This window comes from Paroedura picta, chromosome 8, assembly GCF_049243985.1.
Source record: "Paroedura picta isolate Pp20150507F chromosome 8, Ppicta_v3.0, whole genome shotgun sequence".
NCBI lineage: Eukaryota > Metazoa > Chordata > Lepidosauria > Squamata > Gekkonidae > Paroedura > Paroedura picta.
This window is the reverse complement of record NC_135376.1, coordinates 29,773,223-29,796,391: the sequence shown is the minus strand read 5'-3', so window position 1 is coordinate 29,796,391 and position 23,169 is coordinate 29,773,223. Positions and strand designations below refer to the sequence as shown.

General features: G+C 41.2%; 1 protein-coding gene across 11 annotated transcripts in view; it reads right to left on the bottom strand.

The window, feature by feature from the left end:
* Positions 1–3,569: 3,569 nt before the first annotated feature.
* DOCK10 (dedicator of cytokinesis 10) overlaps positions 3,570–23,169 on the bottom strand; it is a 181,492-nt gene continuing 161,892 nt past the window's right edge. For 7 of the 11 annotated variants that reach the window (XM_077348873.1, XM_077348879.1, XM_077348876.1 and 4 more), the window contains 10 exons: positions 21,344–21,450; positions 20,287–20,409; positions 19,866–19,979; positions 10,273–10,419; positions 9,696–9,906; positions 8,883–9,073; positions 7,636–7,736; positions 7,190–7,328; positions 5,652–5,727; positions 3,570–4,189 (listed from right to left, as the gene is read on the bottom strand). In XM_077348873.1, the coding sequence (XP_077204988.1) occupies positions 4,122–4,189; positions 5,652–5,727; positions 7,190–7,328; positions 7,636–7,736; positions 8,883–9,073; positions 9,696–9,906; positions 10,273–10,419; positions 19,866–19,979; positions 20,287–20,409; positions 21,344–21,450 (1,277 nt within the window). In that variant the 3' untranslated portion in view covers positions 3,570–4,121. Of the gene's footprint in view, positions 4,190–5,651; positions 5,728–7,183; positions 7,329–7,635; positions 7,737–8,882; positions 9,074–9,695; positions 9,907–10,272; positions 10,420–19,865; positions 19,980–20,286; positions 20,410–21,343; positions 21,451–23,169 lie in introns of those variants that run through there. The other 4 variants (XM_077348874.1, XM_077348870.1, XM_077348877.1 and 1 more) reach the window with 2 other exon arrangements.

The following is a 23,169-nucleotide window of genomic DNA, read 5'->3' as shown; positions in this document are numbered from 1 at the left end:
CAGAGATTTCCCATTGGTGAGGGTAGAATCAGGAAGCTCTCTTGATGTAGCAGAAATGGAATTTGGAGGAAGGTCTTTCCCTAGGGAGACTTGTTAAAACAGAATTCTAGAATGCTACAGCATTGTCCCAGTGTGATGATGTCACTTCCAGGTCACTCTGGAAGTGATGTCAGGGCATCAGCATGATGCTGAAAACTTATGTTTCTGTCCCCTGTCCCCTTGCAGACAACCCTATTTCTTATGGATTGAAGTTGTAACTCCCCCACCCCAAGTATAAGTAGCTGGATTACTGTGGACAGGCAGAAGAGGGAGATAGGGGCCACCCATACGGAAAAGTCCTCCCAGGAGTAGTTGTATGTCAGTATTGATAAAATTCTGTTTGAGTTGGGAGAAACTTCCCAGAAAAGCTACTCCCTAGGTATCCCCATCTTCTGTCTTCTCAATAGTTCCCCTAAACAGCCAAACTGTCTAGTAGGTTGAGTTCACCTCAAGCCAAGCTGGTACTCCCAGAATTGCCTCTCTCACAGCATGTTTTTATTTAGTTTTGGAATATACTGAATCCTGGAAGATCTTCACTTAGGTAATGCAGCAACATTTCAGGATGGGGAGGTGGGGATGCCATGTTGGGCCTCTTGCCCTTGCTTCTAGGCATCCTGTGGTGGAAAGAATCCTTAAAAACCCTTATCTCAGTTTGTTATTGGGCTGAACTTGAGAGATAGTAACCTGGCCCAAGGCCATTCCCTGACTCTACAAGTCAAATGGAATTTAAAGCTGCTTCCACTTGGTTCTGCTTAATCCTACTGGACGTTGTTGGTTTTAGGAAATGCATTGAATAGATTTGTAGAAGATGTAATTATTTGCTGATACTGTCTTTTAAAATAAAATGCATTTGGGTTAATGATGACTTATTCACATTTCATATGGCCTCACTGCAACATGAATCCTGCTAGAAGATGACAGAACATCTCATCAGCTCAATAATATTGCAGCTACCAGTGCATACAAGATATTAATGAAAGGCATTTCAAGCTGTAATTACTTGATGGCTTGACTGGTTTGTGGCTTGACCAAAACTGTCACTACGTTTTAATCTTCCTAATATGAAGGAAAGCAGCACAATATATTGGAAGAGGTATGTGTGTGTTTTTTTCAGTTCGATTTTATAAATGAAACCATCTATCATTTTCTTAGCATGACAAGAGCAGCCCCAAAGTGTCTGGAACTGATTCTGTTTTCAAGGAAAAGGCGGGCTGAATTCCAGATACATACAGGTTGCAACCCAAGATACGACTTCTTCCCTACTTGGCAGGCAGAGGGACATTTAATATCCAAATCAAACTCTTGAGATTCTTCCAGGCCACAGCAGTGGACCTGAAATTCTTCGCAAATTAAGTATGTTAACAATTGCTTCCCTTCATGTCTGATGAGTAAACTTTTCTCATGTGTATTGACTCAGAAATGTCCAGCTTTGTTCAGAAGAGCTGCCATGGCCCAGTTGTACAGCACTTGTTTTACATTTTAAAGGTTCCAGGTCCAGCCCTTGGTATCTCCTGCTAAGGGATTGCGGGTAGGAGGTTGTGAGAAAAACTTTCTTTGCTTGAGTCTGTGGAGAGCTGCCGTTAGTCCAACACAACAGTGATGAACTGAGTGGACCAAGGAGTTTGCATAGGTTTTCATTCTTAATTATTTTTGCTGAGCACTTAACTGAACAACTATTTATTTATTTATCATACTTCTAAACAGAACTAAACAGAACAAGAAGTTCTGATCTCGAAGGTTTTCAGCCTGTGTCACCAGGCATATGCTACTCTTTTTTTTTTTGGGGGGGGCTACCAAGTCTCAGCTGAAGTATGGTGAACCCCACAACGGGTTTTTAAGGCAAAAGATGTTAGCCATTTCCTGCCACTTTGTGGTCCCCCTAGTGGTGGTTTCCCCTTCAAAGACTAACCAGGGTCGGCCCTGCTTAGCTTCCGAGATTTGACAAGATTAGGCTAGCCACATCAAGGTGTGTTGCACAACATATATTGAGCAGACAGATGCTACGAGACCGCAATGGTACTGCCAACACTGACTTCCTGTCAGGTTATCCTGTCTGGAAAGCCCTTATAATAAACAAGGGTTGTGCTGGTGTCCTTGATTTACAAGAGATGAAAGATTTTGTGCAGGAGGCTATACAGGGGTTGTCTGCCCTGGCTCCACTGAGCATGTTTCCATCATAGTCGTACTGGGAGGCAATTGCTGGCATTTCTCACACATTTGAAGCCATAAGCCCAAGCGAATATCAGGAGAGTACGAAATGGGCCGATGGAGTCTGTCTTAGAAGGAAAAATCCCTATATTTTAAACTTAGCATAAAAATAGCAGTAGCTCAGATAGACATAGCACTAATATTGATATTAGCTGCTCAGATCTTATGGAAAAATGGGAAAAGTAGTCAAAAAGATTATTTTACAAGCATTGTGTTTTAGTATGTATTTGTAGCTTTTTTAAAAAACTAATTTTAGTGGTAAGCAGAGCTGTTCTTACTCCTGAAGTCTAGAATTCCTTTCATTTGCTTACGCAGCAGAAGTTGGTAATATAAGATGGTTTTTCATTGCAACTAAACGTCTCACTCAACATGATGTATATTGTAGTGAATGATGGAACAATTTCCCCTCATTACGGTCAGTGAACTGGTGAAAAGGAGTTGGTGCATGATGCAATGGGGTCTTTGTGCTGCTAGTAGGCATTGGGCTAAATCCAAATTGAAAAAAAAAACACATTATCAAGTATTTTCTGCCTGTCCTTTCAGCTAGATTGGGGATGAATTTCAGCTATCTGAAATGGCCAAGTCTGAAAAATCCTGAAAATAGTTGGGATTTTTTTGGACGACTGGAAAGTTGATCCTAAAGGCCATTTAAAGGGACTGTAGTCCCTTAAAATGTTTTCTGTATGAACTTGCTGCTTGGAGAAATCACTTAAAGGGATCACAATCCCTTTAAAGCTGTGGTCCGCAAGCTTTCGCCCGCTGTGGACCGCTGCTCCGGAGTCCGGGGAGAGGGCGGCTCGGGGCCCGCGCACGCACATCCTATTCAAAAGGTTTTTTTTGTTTTGCTGTGGGTTTTTTGTGAAGATAAAACTGGGATCACTCTCATGAATGCTATGCTATGCTCCTTGGACAAGAGGCCAGTGCATTCTGAGCAATGCACAGAGCTGCGTGTGCATGCAGAATGAAATCTGGAGTTCTGCATCAGCAGATGAAGGCCAAAGAGTACTGGAGGGGGAGGCACAGCTACTCACTGGCAAGGATATCAGAAATGCTAAATCTGAATCTCTTTTGTTATGTCTGGGCATCCTCCAAAGAGAGGCTAGAGAAAGCAATGATTTTCTTCTCTACAACAGCCTGTGATGTTTATGGGCTTAAGGGCAACAGCAGATGTGGTGATATTACCCTGGAGAAAGGGACCAAAGGGAGAAAGAGTCTTATTGCTGACACCTCAGCAGGGCCAGATTCCAGGGCAGCAATGGTTTTTTCCCCAGTGGTCATTAAATACATCAGAGAACTTGGACATCCTAAGGAAAAACAGGCGATTTTTTTACATGTAGACAAATATTTTAATATAGCTGTATCTGAAATGTTATCCACATTTTAGTAATGTCAATTATTAACTAAAAATTTTGTAAAAATGACATATTTTACACATCTTCTATTTACAACTGCAATATACTTCAATGTTATAAAACATCCACTTTTGGCCTTTAAAATATAAGTATACTAGGACTCGTTATTAGATTATATTACCATTTACAGCAAACATAAGGCTTGCTGGGAAGCTAAATGTCCAATGAGAATTTCATGTTCCGTCTGGTTTAATAAAGACTGAGGCATAACAAAAACCATAGGAAATGTGCAAATATCAGGAAAGGCAATAACATTAAAAAAAGCAAAAGGGCAATAAAAAATAACACTGAAAATATTCAATAAATTAAAACAACACATTGCATTTAGTTTTGACTGTGTTCTTCATGGTTTGCTCATCCAAAATCTTCTCTGAATTATCTCCTGGACTATTCAAAGTCAGGTCCATCCATCAGATGTCCGTACTGGAGGATACTGGTGGTCCTGGCATGGCAGTGATTGTTTTACTGATTGCATGGGAATAAGGTTGTTCCACTCCTTGTTGCTTTGCAGAATCCTCCTTGTACATGATCTTTGGAAAAAAAATAAACACAAGACAGATAACATACACTGAAAATGTGGGGGGTATCATCAATGGTGTCATAGCATATCCAATATGCTGAATTCTAAACTTTATTTCCAAGAATTGTAACAGCCAGATATCTTAATGATTTAACTACCTGCCAGATGAAATGCCTTCAAATTATGATAAAAGAAATGTTTCTAGGTAATTCCCAGCCCTCCCCCCACCTGCCCCAAGCCTATTTGAAGTGCTCCTTGAAGGAGATGAGAAATTAAATGGGCAGTTACTCCTTCGCTTCTTCCCTTTGTCTCATGGTTTCCTTTCCCTTCTTCAATGATATCCACAATGATTTTGAAATGAGTTTTGAATTGGATCCAATAATGAGCAAGTGGGAATATGAATAAGAGAACACTTCTGCTTGTACAATAGCTTGTACAACACCTAGCACTTTCCTCCTTATAATACTTATGCCAGCCAGTGTGCTGGAGTGGTTAGAGTGCTGGGCAAGGATTTGGGAGTCTCAGGTTCAAATCAACACTCATGGGTGACCTCGGCCAGAGCCACAGCATAACCTACCTCCCAGGGCTGTTTTGAGTATAAAATAGAAGGTTGAAGAATGATGCAAGTAACTCTGGGTGTCCATTGGGGAGAAAGAAGTGCATATACACATTAGGGTGAAAAAGAAGTACAGAACCCAGGAATTGCTTCCACAATATCCCCTGCAGGAGGAAAAATGTTTGGAAAGAGCTAGCATGACGTTTTCTACCTTTTTGCTTCTGCAAGGGCCAAACGCAAGTGGAAATATTCTAATAGGAAGGAAACACTAATCACAGGCTGCTGTTATGGGCAAGGGCAGATGGCACTAAAAAGCAAATGGGAAAGAATTTCTACTCTGCCCCTCCAAAGACCAGGGTGTTCGAGGGGTGAGATCTGCCAGTGGCTCATGGCGTGGCATCAGTGGGCATTGTTTCGCTCATGAGGGATAGGCAGGCAAGGGTTTATTTAATGCATCAGCACACTGCCCTCCATCCCTCTGAACCACCTCTGATGTGGAAGAACAAAAGGGAGAGCTTGTGAGTGAGTCTTTCTTTCTCTCTCTCTTTTTAAAAAGCCTTCTTATTTTGGAGGCTTATGTCCGTTGAGTTGTAGCGTAAATGTATATGAACTTGCCTCACTGTGTTGTGTTTTCATCCTTTATGTGTTTTTTAAGCACACAAGGTTAAAAAAATATCACAGCTACATTCATAACAAATATTCAGTTTGAGCAACTGAACATGAAACATGGAGTTAGGGTTATCCACAAAATTTCCACGCTCCGTAACAGAAACAGCTGCCTTTCAATCTCCTGCTCACAAGAATAATTTAGAAATGATATCCTGGATAAATGTTCGAAGTCAGTCAGCATGGAATACTTGCAAGGGAGAGGATGGGACAGTAAAAGAACACGTAGACATAAAGAAAACCAACATACCACTTTTGGCTATAGTATTGAGGGAAATGTTAGACAGTGAAGCAGAGAAGTTGTATAAGCACTGACCATGACAGAGCTGCCAGAGAGAGAGAGAGAAAACATGTTGATGAAGGTGCCGCTACCAGTGGAAACACAAACACCGTCACAAATGAGAAACATGGAACTTCAACGGCCTCATGAGAAAACACAGGGCTGGTTCACATGACAAAGTCACTGTCAGGTGATTTCATTGTATCGGTTTGCACAGTTATATATTATTTGAGTATGTCCCAGACGGATCACAAGAGCCTATGGGTTTCCTTTGGAGTAGAGAATGTACCCTCTCATCACAGGAGGGCTCATTCAATCCACAGACAAGTTCCTTCAAAGTGATTAGTGCTACAGTCACCACAAGATTTTAAACCCCCGTTAAAACCCTATTAAAATGGACAAATAAGCACATATAGCAGGTTATGAAATAATTTCAGATTGACACACATTAAGAAATGTTGTGGCAGTGTTTCTGTCATGAACAGGGCCTAGATATCCTAATATAGAATAAAGAACTGAAACTTTTCTGGTGACTTCTAGATGAAGTTTTAATAGTCTTTACATTTTACCCCCAGTTCTTCATAGTACTCCGTCATTCAATGCATGGTGCATGGTACAATGCATGGTGCATGGTGCATGGTACATTGCATGGTGCAATGTTCAATGCATGGTGCATGGTATACCGTATGCATGGTGACAAAAGGGTATGGCTGGCCTCCACGCAGGACTCTCTACTGCTATGGTTCACACTAACTGAAAATGCAGGGAAACTTTATGCTAGTGTCATGCTTTGAACAGGGTCAGTGCTTGACATGTTGCTGGCAAATCAGCCAAGACTTGTACTATAAGTCTTTCTGGGATTGAGGTCTGGGGGTTGAACAGATTTAAAACAAATATCCATTCCCACACCAAACCATATGGAAATCAGAATAATGATTAATACAATGAGAACTTAAAACTGCAGGAGATATTTTGTGGCTTAATTGTAGTGGCTAAGTTAAAAGAAATAAACCACATTAAAAAATCTGTGAAATGTGCATATCACAGAGGATTTGGTATGCCAAAACCTGTGGCTCTGGGTGTTTTTTTTTAAATCAAAAGCAGTATAAGTAATTCTGAACTCATATTAACTCAAGGATAGAGTTTTTAAAATGGGTCAAATACTAAAAAAAGGTCCTTGAATACTTTCCTGAGTTCTAATTAAAATTATGCAAAGTGGTGAGCAGTCTTTCTAGTTCTCTAGAATTCTTGTGCAAAGTCAGGAAGGGATTTTCCTTCAGACCAGATTGGCCCAGAAATTGTGGAGCTTTTTTGCCCTCCTCTGGGCATACAGCAGGGGTCATTGGAGTTCTGTGTGAGTACAGGGGGCTGTGCTGGGATCCCTTCCAGCTCTATGTCACTAGGCTGATCTGATAGACTTTTTTTTCCCTGGAGTCAGCAGAATTTGGTATCAGAGAAATGAGAAACTTATGAATGTAGGTATAAAAGGCTGAAACAGAATGTCAAACCTGTTCATTCATAACTTCAGACAGTTCGTTGAGCATATCCTTATAATGAGATTTCATTTCTTCCTGATATTCTAACTGGTCCTCCTTAATAAGGCGCTCATTGACTTCCAGGGCTTGTCCACAGGCTTCTGCAAACTGCCTGCACAGCACAGAATGCACAAAATTTATAACGTTCACTCGCTGAAGTCAGAAACAGATTTCTTATCTTATTATGGATTAAATCAGGGTAAGCACAATGGGAGCACACAGATTCCTAGGAATAAAACGTGTGTTGCTGAAATCACAGCCTTTATCAGAATTTGTCTTAAAGGCAAAGAATTAGCAGTTCAATCCTAAGGAGACTCATCCCCTTATAAGCCCACTGACTTAATGTGCTTTAGAAGAGTGAAACTATTCTGAGGACTGCACTGTAGATGTCTTGCCATCTCTGGAACTAGAGGCCTTACCTGAAGATTTCCTTCAACAGTTTAACTTGGTTGTCCGGGTATTTCTTAGCATTTGTTTCTTCAAGGAAAGCTCGTGCATATGCCATCGGTCCTGCATTTACCTGACAGATAAAACATTAGGATGAAGGACACAGCCAAGGAAGAGCTGAGGCTCAGTGGCCAAGCACACAAAAGGCTTCAAGCTCAGTTCCTAGCAGATTCTGGGGAAAAAAACATTCTATGCCTGAGACAATGGAGCTGCTGAGGTTGACACGAGCGTAGGACCAAAGATCTGAGTCTGCTTCATAAGTTCATGTGAACACCTCCCATACTTCAAGGTCAGATCTGTTGTGCTATGAGCAGACCTTCTGAAGTCTGCCATCTGTTTTTCAGTGCCCTTCTGCAGGGATGACTGTTTTGTCAGCTGAAAGTTTTGATGCCCCTATCTCGCCATGAAGTATGAACTCTGCAGCCACAACAAACCCACTTCAGATGAGGAAGAGATTCCAGTCTACGGTAGTAGAGCAGGTGGTGTGTGGTGTGCTTAAGGCCCAGGGACTGCAGCAAGGTGCCCTTTTTTAGTAGGGTGTAAACTGCACGGAGCTTTTATTCCAACCCCAGATCGAATCAGTCCCTGCCCTCTACACAGAATGCGATTTCCGTTTGGATTTTGGGTGATTTAAATTTTCCTTCTGCACTAAGAAGGATTGATCTGGAGTGACCCTACCTTTATTGTGCGATATCTTGGAGTGCTTTTAATGCTTAATATATTTTAAAATCCGGATTGGGAAACCAAGCTCCGTGGTAGAGAACCTCTGATAGGCCACACCTGGTCATGTGACAAGCTTGCCTTAAAGGAGAAGCCCCTAATTTCTCTCAACTTCTGCCAGTCCTGGATTTTTCCTCCCTCCTCTGCCTTTTTCGATCTTCTCCCCCCCCCTCCAAGAAAAGAAAGAGGCTCCCTGCCTGGCTCCTCTCCCCCCCTTCAAGAAAAGAAAGAAAGAGGCTTGGCTCCCCCCCCCTTCTGAACTACCCTAACCACGTGCAGAAGACTTTCCTGTTTCAATGGGGGGGGGGGGGAGAGGAAGACCCGAGTTCAAAGCTATCTGAATTCAACAGGATTGACAATGGAATAAAGAAAGTAAGTGCAGACTGCCTAGGAGCTTGAAAAGCTTCTTACAGACTTATTTTTGAAGAAGGGAGATTTTGTTCCGTACTCCGACTTGTCAAAATCATTACATTCCAATGAAGGATGAAACCTCATTTACCTTGACACTGACACTGCCCTGCAGTTTCAGCTGTAGCCTAATCATATCCACTTCTTCCATTGTGCAAAGCTGATTGAGTTCTGAAATTTTTTTAGACATCTCATCAATTGCTACTTCGATGGGATTCAGTTCTGTGCTCACTTGGCTGATGACTTGTATCCTCTTCTTCACGTAAGGAAATAAATGGCTGGCTGCACTCGAAAACAGGAGACACTCATTTAAGCAGAATTCCCCTATCACAGCATTCCGTCTATAAACGAGACAGCATATTAACCTTGCACACACAACAGCAACAAATCTATAACAAACTTCCTCTATATTTTTCCTGTTCCAAAAATGGATAGATTCACATGCCCTGCGTTTTTCATATTCTTGAAGTGTTAAGAATCACGCCCTTCCTGTTTTAAAGCTTGGCATTTATAATTCATTAATGTGCCCATGAATTATAACGCAAATGAAGAAATATGACTAACTGCAATGGCCAATCACAATGATTTTCCCCCAAATGAATGTGCTTTAAAAAGCCTTGTTTAATGAATAATTCCCTTCAGCCCTCCCCTAATAAAAGCAATAAATTTCAGGTCAAGCAAAAGTTCTGCATACAAAATGTCTAGATAAATGATTGACAGCACAATCTTATGCAGGCTCACTCAGAAGTAAGTCTAACTGTAGTCAATGGGGTTTTCCTCTGGGTGAGGAAGTGGAACAGTGTGCTGTGAGTTCTGAAATGTGTCCTAAACATAACCTCTGACAATGCCAGAGCAAACCTCCAGCCACTTGTCAGCGCACTGAATGATGCAGCAACATGCATACTTGTCAGGATGGTTCGTCTCTTGCATTGCTCTTCCACCCCTCCGTGCTTCTTTCCTGACAGTGTGAAGGGGGTTTCAAACACAAAGCGGTCGATGTTGTGATGCATCTCAAAGTCAGTCTTCCGTTCCTCAGCTTCTTTCTCCTCAAAGAAAGGTGTGACGTATGTCACCTGGATGTAGGCATACTTTGGATCTAAGTCTTTGGGATTGACCTATTGTGAATTAAACAAACCGTTTAGAACTTGAAGACTACTGAATATTGACCGAAGGGAAACACAAGCACATATGTTTGCATGTTTTTCTGCTGTTGACGGGTGCACATATTTGACTTGGGTACTTGATAACAACCACCAGACATCAAGCAGGAAGCCCCTTCACTGTAGTGGGAGAGGGACACAAATCCCCAAGGAAGGCCTTTTGTTGGCAGTTCCTCAACTCAGTAAAAAGGTGGGGGTGGAGAGGGGGTTTCTACTGTATTTTTGTTCAGCTTCCATTCATTTCAGTGGGGCTTGTGCAAGAGAACTATCCAAACAGACTGATTTTGGAGTTGGGTAAGTCTGCGTCCCCACCCCCCGTACCTTGTTGGAGTCTTGAATTATTTTCACATTGTCTGCTCCAAATTTATCTGCATAAAGCTTTAGCAATCTCTGGGAAATCTCAGACAGGCCTGTTAATTTGGGCTCTTTGTAGATGTACTCCTTACCCTCTTCCTCTTCAAAGAAGCCCTGACGAAAAACCACAAACCGTAGCAATGAGAGCTAGTACAATAAGCGGTCCAAGTGTCAAGCAATGCAGTGCAGATGGAAGTGTAACTTATCTAACCATTTAGGTAACAACCACCACCACCCTCCCCGGGCTTTCTTGAATGCTTGCGCACAATGGATAGATGGAAAGCGTTAAAACCACACTCTGTATTAGCACAGGATGAATCTGAACTTCAACCAGCAGGACACAAACCTAATGCTGACATAAAACATCTTTGGAGAGTAAAGGATTAGTCAGTCCGCTATTGCATTCCTCTTTTGTGAGGACACTGCCACCCTGTGGGGAAACCTAGTAACCAGTATATGAAGCATTGAAATGAACAGTAGCTCTGCAAGTCCAAGAGGCACTGCTGTAGCGTGAAGGAAATAAAGAAGCAAATGCTGGTATCTGAGTTTAATGTAAGTTGTGGCCTCCTTAAAGGAATATGGTGAGTTAGTTAGTAAGACCCCTGTGGAGTGGGTAGTTCTAATCCAACATGCCAGGAAAGTCACAGATCTAATATACACTAGGCATGTGCACACAGAAAAAAATTCGTACCATTTCAGATTTGGCCTGAAATATTTTGTTCAGACCTGAAATGCATGAATATCCCTTCACTTTTTCAGATTCAGGTAAATCGATTACAAAAGTTTTGGGGGTTTTGCACATGAATTCCCCTCCCTTCTCTGGCAAAACTGCCTGTGAAGGTAGGGTGGGGGGAAAGCAGTGAAAGCAAGCAGAGGTGGCTGCCTAACACCTGATATGACAGCTCTGCAACCGCTCCCTTTAAATTCTTTCCCAGCTTGGGGAGGAATTTAAAGGGAGTGGGTGGCCTGGCTGTCATTATCAGCTGATCAGTATTCTGGCTTTAAATGCTTGCCCTACTTTTGCAGCCAGTTGGGAAAAGATTTTAAGGGAGTGGGTGGGGTGTAATTATTAGCTGTTCAGCATGTGCTCTTCCCCCCATCTTGTCAGGCACTGCCTGGGCAAATGGGGGGAAGCATTTAAATGGCTGAATTGTGACCGAATCATGATTTGGACTATTTGAATGCAGTTTTGGAATGAGCAGTTTGGCATAGATGAGTTGAAAAAATACATGAATCAGCATTGATTCAGGTATTTTTTGGTTTGTCTGAGTTGAATCACATGCCTAATAAATACTGAAGCCTGCTTCCCTTGTAAGGAGAGGTAGGTATGTATTAGAGTTTCACCCTTGACCCCAGACCCTGAAGCCTTGCTGACTGCAGCATATCCTTGCTATCAATATCTGAATTCCCACCCTAATCAAACTGGGAAATGAGCAAGATGGGAATGGTGACTTTGAGTCTTGTTCAACAATTCTTTGAGAGATCCCATACAGGGTTGAAGACTCAAAATTGTTGCTTCTCCTCTACACCCCAGCATTAATCTATTTCTTCACAGACTTTGCTGAGATAACCAGCAACCTCCCTCCACTTTTTCATAAATTCCTAAAATATAAATTCAGTCATTATAACCAAGACTTGGATGGGGAAAGAATGCAATTAAAATAAAAGTTATGCTATAGAAACCAATGTTGGTATTGCAGTTCATTCTATTCAATTTGAATTACAATGCAACTCTAAACAGAGTTACTAAGTGGAGAAAGATGGATAGAAATGCTTAGAAATAGGATTGCATTGTTAGCTGGCTTTTTCTTATAGATTACTATCATTCAAATTCTTTCTAAAAACAGGACATTTTGGAAACTGACTATAACCTACCAGGAGTCCATTGGGTATTGGTCCCCATCACTAATAGGACTGTCATTCACTTAAGTGTCACTGCTTTCAGCGGGACAGCCACAACTCAGGGCATAACTGCATGATAGTCCTGACATGACTTTGTCAATGCTGGCAGCAAAATGAGGAAGTAGAATTCTGAGATGATGGCATGAGCTATGCAATTTGAAACTGTATATGTGTGTGTGGAATATGTGTGTGTTTGTGGGTTATACTCTTAACTTTCTCCTGAGTAATAATGCTTGCAAGTAAAAGGGCCTAGACTAGCCCTGCACAATGCGTTCGAGTTTTCCAGTCATAGGGAATTCTTAATGTTGTGGGAACTTTGGTGAACACGAACCCTCACCTGCATTCTCAAACATTACAGTTTCTTCTACCAACTCAGCACTCTGCTACCCTATTATAACCTAATTCTGCAGCATGTGTAGACCAGACATCTGTTGGAGGGTCAAGGCTATTGGATGTGAGCCAGTTGGCTTAGGGGCGATAATACAGACAGAGAATATTGAATGCGTGTCAAGCCATGCACACCCTTTCCCACAAAACTGCAGAATGCTCCATATGTTCTTATTGTAGTTCTTGCTTTCTTGGGAATTGTAGTCCATGGACATCTGGAGGGCCACAGTTTGGCTACCCCTGACTTAAGTGATCATGAGTAGCTGAGATGTTATAAAAGCATAAAGGAGATAAAAAAGCAATAGATTATTTTGCAAGGACTGTGCATATTGGGCTCCTGAGCTGTTTGCAAGATGCTAGTAAGGCATCTTACAAAGAATTTACAAACTTGCTGTCTGCCTTAGGAAATATATCCTTACAAGATGTAAAACTGAAATAACTGGACTTCATTCATATCTAGGTTTTCACATTCTGATGAAAGATCTTTGGCAACTGCAATATTGCAATCTGGAGCAGTAATTAAAGACCCTTTGTATACCTGACAAAGGTAAACCTGATCCCATAAAAATTAAAACTAAAGGATTATTATCTAAAATACACAGAAACTTAATAGAGGGAGAGATGGAAGAAGATAAATCTAAAATTATATGAGAGATTTTAATTAAAACCATTTGTGTTGAAAATGATCTTATCTATGCAAAACCTGACGGCATAAGGTTTGTGTGCATTTCTTGACTGATTGGGCTGGATGAGATTTTGAGAGGCCCGCGAAGTCACTCATTCCATGTTACAGCCTGATGTGAAAATTCCCTGCACATCTGTGCCTGCATGCTGAGTGGGCAGGAAAGAAACAAGGTTCTTTCATGCCCTCCAGGGATTCTGCTGTGAGGAGGCATTACATTGATGCACAATAGAAAAGTGCTCTGTGTGTTTTGGCTAAGCAAATCTGTATACTGAAACTCAGTAGGCATTAATTTATAGGATAATTTTTTTAACATCTTACATTATAAACAAGAATGGTAAACTGCATTCTGTTTACGTTGTGAAGATGTAGTGTGAACAACACACATCATCATCCCACATAAAAGGAAACTTGTGATCAAGGACGGCTCACCAGTTAACCAGCATGCCCTGCGGTCCAAGGAATCCACACAGCAACCGCTGACAAAACTTTTTTTCTTTTTCCTATTGGTGGAATATGTCCCACTCAACCGCAACTCTTCTTTAGGATTCTGCACACCCCTTCCTTTCAAGCCTGCTGTGAAGGAAGCTGCCTGTAAATGCAACTAACTGAGCTGAGGAACATTTTTTTTGTCTGTGTTATGCTAAGAGGCAGCCTGAGGGATGTCTTTGGCCCACTTACAATCCTGCTGTGGCCAGCCTCCTCACTGCTGGAGGGGAGATGCAGCTAAAGAACATGTGTCTCTTCTCTCTCCCTGGCCCCCAGACTCCCACCAGCCCTCATTACCACAGCCTCAGCCTCTTTCCTCACAAATATTCCTTTCAACACATCCTCTTCCTTTCACAAAACTGGGTCACAAGATCCTCTTTTGGACCTTGTACTTTCCCCTGCTGAAACACAGAGAGAGCCCACCACAAGCACCTTTTCTATGAAGTGAAGCAGCAAAACAATGCTGGGGAGGCAAGAAGGCAGATCACCAACAAGGGGGGAATGAACGATGGGGGAGGAGGGGCCAGGCTCACCTTTGTCCATGCAGGATGCCGGGCAGCATGGAGAGGCTGGGCCCTGGAGCTGGTTGCTAGTTCCAGGCAGGGAGATTGCAGGAGATTTGGAAGTGGATCCTCAAAAGTCCCCCAGAGTCCCCCTTCCAAAGCAGTCATTTTCTCCAGGCCAACTGATCTGTGTTGCCTGGAGATGACCTTTAATTCTGGGGGATTTCCTAGGTCTCACCTGGAAGCTGGCATCCCTAAACCTCAGTGAGGTGCAATGGCACAGAGTCCCCCCTTCAAAGCAGCTGTGGGGAGCTGATCTTTATAGTCTGGAGATAACCTGTAATTCTGGAAAATCTCCAGGCACCAATTGGAGATTAGGGATACAAGGGGAAATAGATCATCAACATGGTAGTGAAGTTTAAGAAAATCCTGTGAGACAAAAAAATAGGAAAGAATGTAGATTATAACATAATTTATTTGGACACAAAAGTCTTTGCGAAAACAACTTAGAGACCGTTTATGCACTGGCGGTTTCATGCTGGGTTACAGGCTGGAGTTTTAGTCGTGGCAGGTGGCCCCACCTCTTCCTGCACTCACACAGGGGAGCATTTGGCCCACTGCACCTCATCTGCCCCCTATTTGTGCTCCTGCATGAGAACTGGGGCAGTAAAGTGCCCAGTGCATAAACAGTCAGAGTGTGTTCAGACTGGTGAAACCTTCCAAAATAGGCTGATCTTTATATCAAGCCTATTTTGGAAGGTTTCACTGGTCTGAACACACTCTAAGTTGGTTTTGTAAAGACTTTTGTGTCAGAATAAATTGTTATATGCAACCAGCTGGGTGACCTTGGGCCCGCCATAATGCTGATAAAGCTGTTCTGACTGAGCAATGATATCAGGACTCTCTCAGCCTCACACACCTCACAGGGTGTCTGTTGTGGGGAGAGGAAAGGGTAAGTTACTGTAAGCCGCTTTGAGATTCCTTCGGGTAGAGAAAAGCAGCATATAAGAACCAACTCCTCTTCCTCTTCCTCTTCCTCCTCTTCTTGTATAGAAGTAAGCTGCTTTCTAGGAACTAAATTTTCTAAAGCTACGAGAGTTTAAGAACTATGCTGCTAAGAATTTAAGTATACCTAGACAGCTAATTTTGGGTGTACTTAGAACTGCCACTGGAACTGTATTGTTGTAAAAATCTTTTTGAAGAAGGAGAGTTGATTTTTATACCTCACTCTTCACTGCTCAAAGCCTTCCCTTCTTCTCCCCACAACAGACACCCTGTGAGGCAGGTGGGGCTGAGAGAGCTTCACACAGGACTGTTCAGCCAGAGCAGCACTATCAGGGCGGTAACAAGCCCAAGGTCACCCAGCTGGCTGCATGTGGAGGAGTGGGGAATCAAACCCGGATCACCAGATCAGAAGTCACTGCTCTTAACCACTACACCACGCTGGCTATCTTTAATTTATCTAATAAACATTTATTTTGCTTTACCCTGAACTGGTAACAACATTAAAAAAAATCAGGATAATAGAACCCTCAAACCCAGAACTGAAAATATGGGAACTATTGAAGTGCCATCCCTGATTCTGAGTATAATGTATAAATATGGATTAGAATCCTAAAATGATGGAGCAGCTCAGGAAGAGCCTTTATAAGGGTTTAGGAATGCATATTCTGTGTTAAGCTCTTCCTTGCCCTTCCCTAGAAAACTGGTAATATTTACCTTGACGGCTATCCTATTTCTGTTCCTCATCAACTAAGCGAATGTGACGAAATCAACACATGGGTTGTTTGGCTGCATGTTACCCCCAAAAAGGAGTGAGAGGACCTAACAGAAGGCTGCCATTTTTGGAGACAATCCTGTAATATATATGTACACTGCTTTCTGACAAACCAATTTCCTCAACATGGTCTCAGGGATATTCCTGTGAAATACCACCTACTTTAGAATTCTCCGTAAAGTAACCTGTGGCTTAGCAACTTGTTTACACCAGCCTTGAGCTCACTGGATAGAATCTAACAGTGATAAAAAAGAAACGTGCTTCTTTTTGCGCACTCCGGAAGAGGTGACTCATGCTGTACAGCACTGCTGGCAGTGGAACATTTTGAGAAAGCAATTAACATACATTCAGTTTTTGAGGTCAGGAGCTTTGTGAAAAGCGTGCAGTGTTCACGACACCCCTAGGTATACATAATTAAACCTAATTTGCTAAATCTGAATGAAGCATTAAGACAATAATCACAGAATGTTTTTGCCTATTGTTTCAAGTGTCTTTATGAATAATGGGATTTAACAAAGCATCTCCTATGGGCTACTTAAACCTTCATTTAGAATTTTATTTTTCATTTGGGTTCAAGAACCATGGAATGGGAATCCTCTGTGGGCCTTTCTGCAAACCTAGTCTTGCTAGGAAGTTTCAAATAAACACAAATGCAGTTACTATATGCACGAAGAACACTATCTAGGAAATTCTCTTCTTAAAAGGGACTTTCTTTACTATTAACCTTTCTCCCTAGTAAACCTCCCTTGTAGCACATAAGTAAACACGACTCTCTGAACAGACAGGGAAGTCTGCAGTTTATTTAAAAAATTTTTTCCCCTATTCAGACTTGGGGGGGGGGGGAAGTAGCATGGTATAGCCTGATCTTGTCATATCTCAGAAGCTAGGCAGGATATCTCATTATAGGTCAGTGCTTGGATGGGAGACCTCCAAAGAGGGCTGCAGAGGAAGGCAATGGCAAACCACCTCTGCTTCTCACTCACTTTGAAAGCCCCTCGTTGGGGTTTCCATAAGTCAGTTGCAACCTGACAGTACTCTAAATTATTATTTGAAAACCCGTCCAGTTTTCATCATTACTTTCACTAACTGTAACACGTTAGAAGTTAAGCATGTAGGGATATAAACATCTGGGTTATTAAAGTGGGTTGGATCCAAGTCTAGAAGTTTTATTCAAGGTGTAAGATGTCATATGCATGCACACTTCTTCAGATTCAAGCACAGACTAGTCCCGCCTTGAACCCTTGCTTGCTTTAGTTCGCTTCCCAGTAGCTGAATCTTCCAAGCCAAGCTGCCAGTGCTCTTAGAGCTCTCCTTGATGGTGGCCCTAGCCTCCCATGCCATTGAACCATCTGGAAACAAAGTGACCTTGGGCCTCTTCCTCTGGTGGCAGTGTCCTACTCAGCTGCTTGGAATGCTGGGGCTATGAACTGAATTTGCATACAGTTACTACAAAGGAGGGTATTAATTTACACACAACAACTTGGATTTCCCAAGAGCCAATCCTAAACTGTTTGATAACACCTCCATCTTCTTTGAACACAGAAGGATATAACTTTTCTTAGGATTGCATGGCTTAATTTCTAGTAGACAGTTAGCAATGTCACAACATTTCTTTTTACGGCACACTGAAGAGAGGGCTTCCACATGAATCTCCATTTAAGATTATCATTTTACACCATTCTGGGTTTTCAGTGGAGAAACCAGAAACACAAGGATGACTAGCTCTTTCTGTGAGCAGAGAGCATCAGAGAATTCATCACTCTTTCAGAATGCTACTAGCCACCCCTTCCTGCTTTCAGACTAATTTTGTTCTGGTAGCCAGCACAGGAGGAAAAAGCTTAGTGATTCCTTCCCTTCTTCATGTCCACAGAGAAACTAATGACTGTGGAACGCTTCTTCTGTCTCTGCACTCATCACAATTGAGGTCCATGTGCACATTACATATTTGGATATTTATCATAGTTTTATTATAGGTTGGTTATCACAGGGTCTAGTTACTCTTGCTAGAGTCTCACTTCTTAACATTTCTTTCAGGCACTGCATAGGGACAGGTGGAAAATACAGCCAGCAGTATTGCAAACCAAGGACCAAAAATGTGACAAACGCAGGAGATCCAGGAATCATTGCAGCTGGACGGGGGACAGGGTTAAAGACGATATACTAGCTTATCTCTGCAAATGCAGAAGACATAAGCAAGATGTCTTAGTATTATTTCTGCAAATGCAGAAGACATAAGCAAGATGGCTTAGTATGGATATCTCGTTATAGGAAACTGATGGTCTGAACCAGCTTCCACAAAATGGTAACTGGATTATACCCCAAGTATGCAAGCAAGACAGAAACAGATACATTTTTATAGCCCCAAGGAAACAGAACAAAACAAATAGTTGCTGGATGCAACATGGCATATAAATGAGTGGAAGTAATGTTATTTCATCTCTCACACAGAATACTAAGGAACACTGTAAGTTGAGGTTAACTCAGACCGTACAAGAAGCACAACGAGTTAGAAGAATTAAACAAAGCATGCAGAAGAACAGACAACTTACCACAGCCTTGAACAAGATCAAAAGAAGAAAAGAGCAAATTTCAGCATTAAAACCTAATTAGCAGACAGAATGATTCAGATCAATCTGTTCTTTATACACTTTTAAAAAACAGATTAAAAGGAACTGTAATGCCTTCAAAGCACTTTCAAACAGCATGTTTGTTCCACCAAACTGGAACACAATGGAGACAAGCAGGGATCCATGCCACTCCGGAATAAGCAAGCAGAAATAGCATGTGGCACAAAACTGCTCTACAACATACGGCAGAGAATCAGAGGCAAGCCAGGAAACAAAGTAAGAGTGTACAGGAAAGACAACTAGTGCAAGGAAGTGAATTTCAGGCCATTTAAAATGATTTGGATTTTTAAAATCAGCCTTAGTAGCAATGTCTTATGAGCTGTCAAGTCACTTCTGACTTATGGCTACCCAATGAGCTCCAAAATTAACAGCCTTGCTTAGGTTTTGCAAACTGAAGGCCATGACTTCCTTTATAGAGTCAATCTATCTTGTGTTGTGTCTTCCTCTTTCTACAGCCTTCAACTTTTCCTAGCATTATTGTCTTTCTCAGTGAGTCTTGTCTTCTGATGTGACTGAAGTACGAGAGCTGCAATTTAGTCATTTTTAGGGGTAATGATGAATGGGTACCATGTATATCTGAGGGCGTGTAGTTATCACTGCAGGGCACTGCCTAACTTCCATTTCCATTTGACTGTCAAAAATATTTGTCTTTCTGATACTTCCTTTTAATAAACTCTTTATGGGAAAAGTTATGTTATCTATGTCTTTATGGACCAGATGGTAAAGGTGCCAAAATGGTGACAGGCTCTGTTCTATCTTGTGGGAATCCTATGTTATGAGGTTCTCAGCTGGCAGAAAATCCTTACTGACCAAACTCTTCCACTTTACCATTCAGTTAAATGCATTGCTAAGGAGATACAGGATCTAAACATAAGAGTCCTTGCTGAAAAACAAAAGTGCTTCGCAGTTGTCTTGTTGTAGGATAATCCCCATCCTGTGCGTACAGGAAGAAAGTCACCCCTGATTTCATAAGTACACTGGCAACAATTTGGACACATTGTGTCCAAATGTGATCACTAGTTAGATTAAGAACACATTTGTGTTGGGTAAAGGCTTCAGAACATGGCCCACAGTTGCCAGATGAACCTTGGTTCTTAATTACAGAATGTACTTGCCTACAAAAAGGATCTATGGAATAGATCTGCAATCTGTTGTGTGATCTGTAGTCACAACAACATTCAAGAGTCACTCACCTGCCCATAAAATGCCACACGGTAGTATCGGCCAAACAAGCGCTTCTCAGAATTCACAACTTCTGCCACTTTCAGATATGATCTATGGATATCATAGTACAGCTCTGACAGCCTCTGAAGTAGTAGAATGAGAGAAAGAACATATTAAAATTAAAACTATGATCTTCAAGTCACTCTCAGGACTTGTGGTTTTGATGAGTTGGACTGTTTGAGAAACGATTTAAAAGCTTTTATACGTTTTCCGTCATAAGCAAAATACATGAGTTCTGTGTCAATTATCATCCAAAGAGTATAAAAAAATCTGTATAAAAAGCCAATTATACTGGAAAAATAAAACCATAAAAAGGAACCTTGCAAGCAATGTCTTTCTATATAACCTTTCCTGGAATAAATGTCATTTGTTATTTTGAGCTTTCTTTACCTTAAAATCTCTCTGTTTCTCAAATACTGCAATGATGGGTTTGTTAACTTCAGCAATAAGTTCATATCGCTCAGATTTCCACAGATAATCAACACATAATTCCAGCTGCTCCACAAGGATGTTCTGTAATTCCATACGAAAAAACACAGTGAAATCTGTGCTGAATGTAGCTTTTAGTTACACTGACACAGGAAAAGCCTTCAAAAGCCCAGTTTTACAAAGCAAACATTTTTATTTTTATTATTATTATTAGATTTTTATCCCACCATTCTTGGCAAGCCATCTTGTGGCACGTTACAAGATAAAACCCCACATAAAACAAATAGCTCCCCATTAAAACCACCAAACTACATTAAATCAATTTCGGGTGGCAAAACTATTTAGTAGGTTGTAACTGCTTGCTTTAGTATACACATTATTGGAAGGTATCACATAGCAGTGTATTTATTACATTTTCATCCCTTCCTTCCTAACAAGAGTTCAGGGTGCCGCACAAAGCTATTTTCCTCTCCATTTTATCTTTACAAGCCTGAGTGGTTTGTTTGCGATTGAGTGACTAGCCTGGGAAGACCCATCCATAAATTCTGACACTGACACAATGCAGGATTTTAGCTTTTCCCTGAAATGGGCTTGGCTTCTCTTCCATAGCCCACATGCACATGTCTGGGTCCTTGTGGCAACAAGCCTCAGAAATCATCATTCCCTATTCTTAACCTAACATGCTGCCAGGAATTCATCTTGGCCAACTGTCATTAGAATAAGTCAGCCATTCTGGGTGAACTGTAGCTTCCCATGCTAATTCTTAAGGCAAAATATATGTCAGCTAAACCTATTTTGCCGTTTGAATTGCACTGTGTGGGCCTCTGTGTTAAAGAACAAAACATTTCTTGCCTGGAAACTCCTTGTGCTAAGTTTATATCAAAACTAATTGTGGCATCAGAAAGGAAAATATACTCCAGGGTGCATACTTCCTGGGTATAGATCCCAAAACCAAGCACAGTGAAACCCATGTCTGAAAAAACAGAATCAGGAATCTGTAAATGATTGCCTGGCTAACCTCATTGTAGGGGGTATCCTGCATCCCAGAGTCTTCTTTCATTGCACCTTCTTCTTTTATATTTGGTGTTATATTGAGGAAGGCTGGCCATCCCATAGAAAATAAGCCTTTGTGAGCAAGAGGAGAAGAATTCTTGAATAAAAAGTGCTTGAAGAAATTAATTATTGAAAAAGAAGAATAAGATACTGCTATAAAAATGATGTTTGTTATTTGCTGGACATAATTGCTTTTACACAGCCTAAAGAATAAACAGCAAAAATGGAACAGCCAGATAGGTTATTATAAATCCCGTCCAATTCATTAAGCCACTAGGCAAGTTGTAATTTGATGTTGCTGGAGAAATAACATTCTTGTACAAAAGCATAATTTGAGTCACTCCCCTAGAGTCTAGGGAATAATTGTAAAGCTGACATGAAAAGGCATTTATAGGTTTGGACTATTAAAAAATATAAACAGTGTCATTGCTTCCTTATACATAAAAACCTGCCATTAGAATGAATGTTATATGACTATAAAGTACTTTTAGTCTATAGTTATGAAAGTATGAAATCTTTTGTACAATGAATTAATTAGTACAAGTTCTCTGTGGACCAATTTGGCTTAGGCCTGCCTCAAATAAATTAATTTGGAATTTATTCAATCTATTTAATTTGGGTGCACTCTGAGCCATTGTCCTCTTCCCACCAGGCCATGCTGCCAACCTTCCCTGCTACTGCTCCTCTTTTCCAAATTTACCTTAATGAGATAGAATGGTAACAGGAGAATGGTTGGTCATAATACTATGCCTGAATTTAAATCCTGGATTTTGCCACAACCATAAAGGGAAGCATGGGAAATGCAGTTGCAATGGAACCATATTTTCTATGCTTTCTAGGCAGATGTTTCTTATAGCAATGTCTAGGCCTTAAACCAGAGGTAGGTCTCAGGCTTAATGCCTAGGCCAGGGGTAGTCAAACTGCGGCCCTCCAGATGTCCATGGACTACAATTCCCAGAAGCCCCTGCCAGCGAATGCTGGCAGGGGCTTCTGGGAATTATAGTTCATGGACATCTGGAGGGTCGCAGTTTGACTACCCCTGGCTTAGGCATTGCTATTAGCAGCACTTTGATCAGCCTCCTCCATATCTATAACGCAGTATTTGGCTGAAGTAAATTTGTAAATTTAAGAAACAAAAGCTAGGGACAACAGAGAGAAGGAAGAATTGATAGTACAAAACTAAGCCCATTTCAAACTATTGAGGGGGGTCTAACAATATGAAAGTAGTTTCAAACTGGAAAGCTTCAATTATTGACTTCCAACCTTTCAATTAGCATCATATCAAGCGATCACTATAAATCATTATACTTGACTGATAATGGTTCTTCAATATTCTTTCTGCCATATCCTGCTTGACAGGAGTTTGCTTAATAACTATTTCTTTATTAAACACACTTTCTCCCTATAAATAAATATTCCCTTGCACACATACACATACATCTGGGCTGTCAGTGCTACACAGTGATTTTTGGGAATACAATGCATGGGATACTGGACATTCACAGAGTTATTTATTGTTATGGATCTCAAAATAGACAGATGTTTTTTTTAATTATCCACCCAGTTACGTGGGATGCATGAAGGGAAAGGCAATGAAGACAATAGTTCAGTCAAAAGGTGATAGTTTTAATAACAAACATATATAAAAGAAGTTATTCACATTTGGTATTTGCAGATGGCATGGAGTTAATTATTTTACCTAGATTCTATCCTTGTGAGATTACTGTGCAAACAAGATGCAGCCCCTCAGAACAACAAATCAAATGGACACCTTGCCACAGATAAGGCTGC